The sequence below is a fragment of the Osmerus eperlanus genome, chromosome 4, assembly GCF_963692335.1.
Source record: "Osmerus eperlanus chromosome 4, fOsmEpe2.1, whole genome shotgun sequence".
Classification (NCBI taxonomy): Eukaryota; Metazoa; Chordata; class Actinopteri; order Osmeriformes; family Osmeridae; genus Osmerus; species Osmerus eperlanus.
The window spans coordinates 17605883-17611326 of NC_085021.1; the positions used below are offsets into that span (position 1 = coordinate 17605883).

General features: G+C 43.3%; 1 protein-coding gene across 1 annotated transcript; it reads right to left on the reverse strand.

The window, feature by feature from the left end:
• Nucleotides 1-804: 804 nt before the first annotated feature.
• On the reverse strand, nt 805-3408 carry npbwr2b (neuropeptides B/W receptor 2b). The gene is made up of 2 exons (XM_062458166.1): nt 2927-3408; nt 805-2575 (listed from the first exon to the last, which is right to left on the reverse strand). The coding sequence occupies exon 2, from the start codon at nt 2437-2439 to the stop codon at nt 1417-1419; it is 1023 nt and encodes a 340-aa protein (XP_062314150.1). The 5' UTR covers nt 2440-2575; nt 2927-3408; the 3' UTR covers nt 805-1416.
• Nucleotides 3409-5444: the final 2036 nt, after the last annotated feature.

The following is a 5444-nucleotide window of genomic DNA, read 5'->3' on the forward strand; positions in this document are numbered from 1 at the left end:
GTAAAGACGTTCTACCTCTGCTTCACAGATGTTGACTGGCATGGTAACCAGAGAGATCTGGTTCTCTTACGGACTCCAGTGACCTCAGAAAGGGTTTCCACCCCTTCACATTTAGCACATTGGATTGTGTTATACGTTTAATTGTATAAGAATGACATTTCTACCTATTAATCTACACTCAGTTTCCCATAATGACAAAGTGAAGTAAGAGTCTGCATATTTAAAGATGGAGATTGAATTTTCATAAATTTGCCCAAAAATCTAAAAACTTGTTTTCACTGTCAAAATGTGATGTACTATTCAAAAACCATAATCAATTGAGCTAGAAGTGAAGGGGTGTGACTACTTTCTAAAGACACTGTATACCATTATTCTGACAACAATGATATGATAACAGCTGTGGATCCCACCCACAGCCTATGAGCACTGCTGCTTGAAATATATTGTATATGTTTTTGTTCTTTACTGTTGTCCTGTGCTGTGTTGCCAGAATGCCAAAGGAAAATTTCCATGTTATGTAAATGTGATGGACTATAAAGTGTTCTTATCTTAAACATGGTTACCATTGCACAGTGGCAACATTCTTGCTAACAGGAAAATCTTATATGACAAAATATCTTAATTTTAACTGATAATCCAAACCTTTTATGAACTTATCAACAAGTGTAGATACAGTATGTTTTTCTCTCTCTCTCTCTGTCTCTCTCTCTCTCTGTGTGTGTGTGTGTGTGTGTGTGTGTGTGTGTGTGTGTGTGTGTGTGTGTGTGTGTGTGTGTGTGTGTGTGTGTGTGTGCGTGCGTGTGTGTGTGTGTGACTAACTCTGAGTTCCAATTGTGATTGTGTCTTAATGTAGGACGCCAAAGAACCACAATCCGCTATTGGAATATGTTTAATTTTTCAGCAAATATAAAAATCCATGAAATGCATGACACCATGTCTCTGTTCATAATACGCGTTTTAAGTGCAAGCAGTGATTTACTCTGTCACGGAGAAGCTAATTTGGCCTCTTAAAACAACCGTGCAGTTGAAGTCCACACAATCGTTGATCAACTTGAATGGTATGATGCATTGATGCCTATTTTCGCCATATTGTGTGGGCAGTGGCGATAGATGTTTACATTTTGCAGTAAACCTGTTTGTCAACTTTAACTGAAGATACCTTTTACACTGATGAATATATACCATCAGCTACGCTGACACAGAAGGCCTAGTAACAATTTACAATAAAGTGTACACAATTTTCTTCTTTCTTTTAGTCACTTCATTACTCTCTTTCAGCACAAGGGGGAGATAAAAGCCCGGAAAATAAACTAATTTAAAGTAACTTTGCTTTCGAACATCTCTTCTGTTCTGCAGAGAACAACGCAACTGCTTCAAGTAACCTCTGTCTCTGATCTAATCTTTGCCGCAATACAATCAGGCAGGTCTACATTCTAGCATCTTTTTAAACGCTTTCCTGAAACTATCGTCGAGGAAGGCGTAGAGGAAAGGGTTGAGACACGAGTTGGCGTAGCTAAGACTTGTAATGAAGTAGGAGATACCGATGAGCAGCGGGGTTGTCCGGAGATCTGTTGTGAGTGCCACTATAGTGCTGAGGTGGAACGGCGTCCAGCAGAACAGGCACACTGCCAGCACTATAAACACCATGATGGTGACCTTCTTCTTGGCCTTGTCAAGCGCCTTGGCGTTGGTGTTGAGACGCATGTTCCTCAGTTTGTAAAGCATCATGGTGTAGAGAATACAGATCGTGGAGACAGGGATAGCGAAGCCGAGAATAAGGGTGTAGATCCGGCTTGCCTTGAACCACAGGCTTTCCGGGCTGGGGAAACTCAGAACACAACTTTTGCGCTCTGTGTCGTCCGGGCTAATATAAACACCAGCGAACACAGTGAAGGGCATGACGATCAGAATCACTAGGACCCAGACACACAGGCTGACGATCTTCGCCGCCCGATAAGTGCGGTAGGGCATTCGTTTGGAGCGCACGGTTGCAAGGACGACCAGATAACGGTCCACGCTCATGACAGTGAGGAAGTAGATACTGGAAAATATGTTATAATGGTCTATACTCAGTATGATCTTACACAGCACCTCACCGAAGGGCCAGTAGTGTAGCAGGTGCTCAGCAATGTTGATAGGCAGCACCAAGGTAAACAGGTCGTCGGCTATGGCCAGGTTCAAGATGAACATATTGGTGACCGTCTTCATCTTGGGTGCTTTGAGAATTACATATATGACGGCAGTATTCCCCGTTAGACCTACCGCACATATAACTGAGTAAATCACCGGCAGGACCACGTATAAGTCTGCGTAAAAGTAGAGCTCCGAAGGGGGCGTGCAGTTCAAGTCTGTCCGGTTCTGCCCGTTAAGGTAATAGTAGTCCATTGACTCGTTGCACACCGGTTGCGAAGCGCTCGTGGAGATGGACACATTTTCCATGATTTGAATCGAAGGTAATTTCAGAGAATATACGTCATTTAAAGCTCAATTGTTTTGAGTTTTGTTGGTATTGGAATGCCATCTCTGGCAATTGAGTCTGTGTCTGTTTTTACGCACGGATTGCGCATCACGAAATCTATGGATGAGATACAAAGACAAGCGCGCATTAAAAGCAGTAAGGGGAAACATAGTTTTCTGTATTACAATAATGTAATTTGGAAATAAATATAATATTGGCATGCTTAATCTAATAAACGATTTAAACGGTTTCCCCAACAAATACAAAAATAAGTAGAAAAATAAGAAATAATTTGACAAGCATCTCATTCATCAATATTTAAATAAAACCCAGGCAATTACATGTTTTTTTCTCGAATGCAATAATCTACACTTGTTCTAGAATGACTTTAGTGCCATAAGATAATTCCATACACAATGAAAAATTAATTTCAATGTTTAAATCAGTAGTTATTTTCAATAGGCTTACCGTGATTCAGAGTCCCGTTCTTCACCTCTGTGCCTGCCTGCCAGCTGCCTGCATGCTGCCTGTCTGCTTTAGAGCGCAAGTCGTTCGTGCCCCAACTAGTTGGATTCGGCGAGTCCTAACAGGTGACGTCACATCTCTGGCGCGGTTCTCTGACAGCCAAGTTCTTGGTGCTCTGTGTTCTTCACCTTGGTCGCTGGTGTAGAAGTGGCTTGCTATAGCATCACTGGTTTTCAACACCGTGCTAGCTGGTCAGTGGTCAGGAGATTCATGGTTAGAACACGACAGGGACTGGCTACACCAGAGGAGATTCACTTGATCATTCATACTTGATACTGTTCATATTAATATTATGGTAATGAATCAATTCATATGATGTGACAATGTCGTAGGTCATTGACGAGAAGGTGATTTAAACAGACTACTCATTAAACCAAAGGAAACAATCAATTTTCAGGTGAATAAATAAATGTTATTTTTTGCTTCTTTCTTTTTTCACTGAGCCTGTGGACTGCAGCAGTCTCGGTTCTCCTTCAACACCTCAGAGAAGGAGACTCGAGACAATGAGGGGGAAGAGTCACTCCTCACCTCTTCAACTGACCCTTTTCACCTCCGTCCCTTGTTGTTTTCCACTCTCATCTTCTTTTGCTACTTCCGCTTCCTAATCTTCTCATTTTCTCGGTGCTTTCCATTATTCTCCTCTGTTTCCTCTCTATGCTTTAATATAATAGTATCTTCGTGCACATTGACACTTGTGTATTTGGGAAAGATGGAAGCCCTGTCTCGTTTTACCAAGCCAAAGTGTCTACAACTAGACCAAGGATATTCAGATAAATAGCTATTAAAGAGTAAACACCTCTGTTCTCAGACCCCGACGCAGGGTTTTTCATTTGTTTGCCCTAATACGTATAGTAGCCCCCCTGACAATATCTGACAATATTTATAAGGCAAGGTGTACAAGTACTCTGGGATATTGCAAGTCGATTTGGAAGAACCTAATTGAATTTTCTGTTGCTTTACCATCACAATAAGCTTGTCAACAAAGACAAAACAAGTGAGATTATTAGAATCTCTCCCCAGCCTCTCCCCAGCCTCTCCCCAGCCTCTCCCCAGCCTCTCCCCAGCCTACTGAGCCCTGAGGCAGCAGCCGTGCGTCTGCGTGATCAGAGCTGAGAGGCAGCATCTTTCTCTCCCTCAGGTGTATGTCCTCATAGTGAGAAGTTGCAGCTAAGCCACTGTAGTAATGCGTATGCCAGATGAAAGCACAATCAAACCATGGATTTACATCCATGGCGAGGACAGACTCGGGAGTTCTGATGCCAGCCCAGTGAAACTCTGCAGCTGACATAATCTGTGAGGTCATAGCCAGTGAACTTCCAGTCTGGCCAATGAGAGCTGCCTATCTGTGGTCAGTGATAAATGCCACTCTCTCAGCCTTATTTAAAAGCTTTGTCACGTCCACTTGACGGACGGCTGCAGTCGTTCGGGAGTAATGTACCAAAGGCAGTTTTTCGGTGTTTCTGAGTGTTAGTGTGTGTGCGTGTGTGTGTCAGGGGGGAACTGCATGTGTCTGCGAGTGTTTGTGTGTTTTTCTTTTGCACGTGCATGTGTTTGTATTGATCCCATCATTTCATTGAACAGCATAAGTCATCAGTCATATGGGAGTGGAGAGAAGGAACACAGGGCTGCAATTCCAGGAGTTAAGTGGCCTGTGAGAGAGAGGCCCATTTGCCAGTCAAGATGGAGAGTGTTTTACCTGCCATCTAAAGTGGAGGTGTTTTATGGCACTATCGTTCTATCCCTCCGTACAGGCCTGGGACTGCATTAAATATAGCCAAAAGACAGGGGAAGCAGTCATGTGTGTGGGGGTTAGGAACGGTAGGGAGAGTGATAAATAAAGTCCCCATGACACACAGTTGTTACTCTAATAAGGACAGACTCAGAACATAGAGGGAGGAAGGGAGGACTGAAGAGTTGGACATAAATGCTGAGCTGCGTACTGCGTGTCTCATTAGCGTGCTAATCTGTCATCTCAAGAGACTGTGCTTGGTCATCTGGGGGGAGTTGTGTACACCTTACAGCGTACTGCCTGACTGCGCTGGCTCACCAGACAGGAGGCTGCTGCCAGCTCTCCTCGGAGGACTTTAAGTAAGGTGACAGCTAACCTGTGGATGGGATTATTTAGAAACAGGTTGGGATTGGAGAGAGGTGTGAGCTGGTGTTCTGACAGGTGTGTGTGTGGGGGCAGACTTCAAGGATGGACCGGAACCAGAGCGTGAGGGGTCTTGACATGTCTGTCTGATCAAAAAAAAAATTGTTTAGTTTTTTGTTTTAGTAGCAGGCAAACTTGTGACAATCACTTGAGTATAGTTGCTCTTCGACAGTTACTTTGGACTGTTCTGTTTTGTCATGCATGTTGCATGAATCAGTGTTTAATTCTTAATACAAACTTGCTGGATCAAATGTCTCTTATTTTCAAAGTGAGCCATAGCCCAGCTGGGAGTCTGCAGATTCTGTGTAC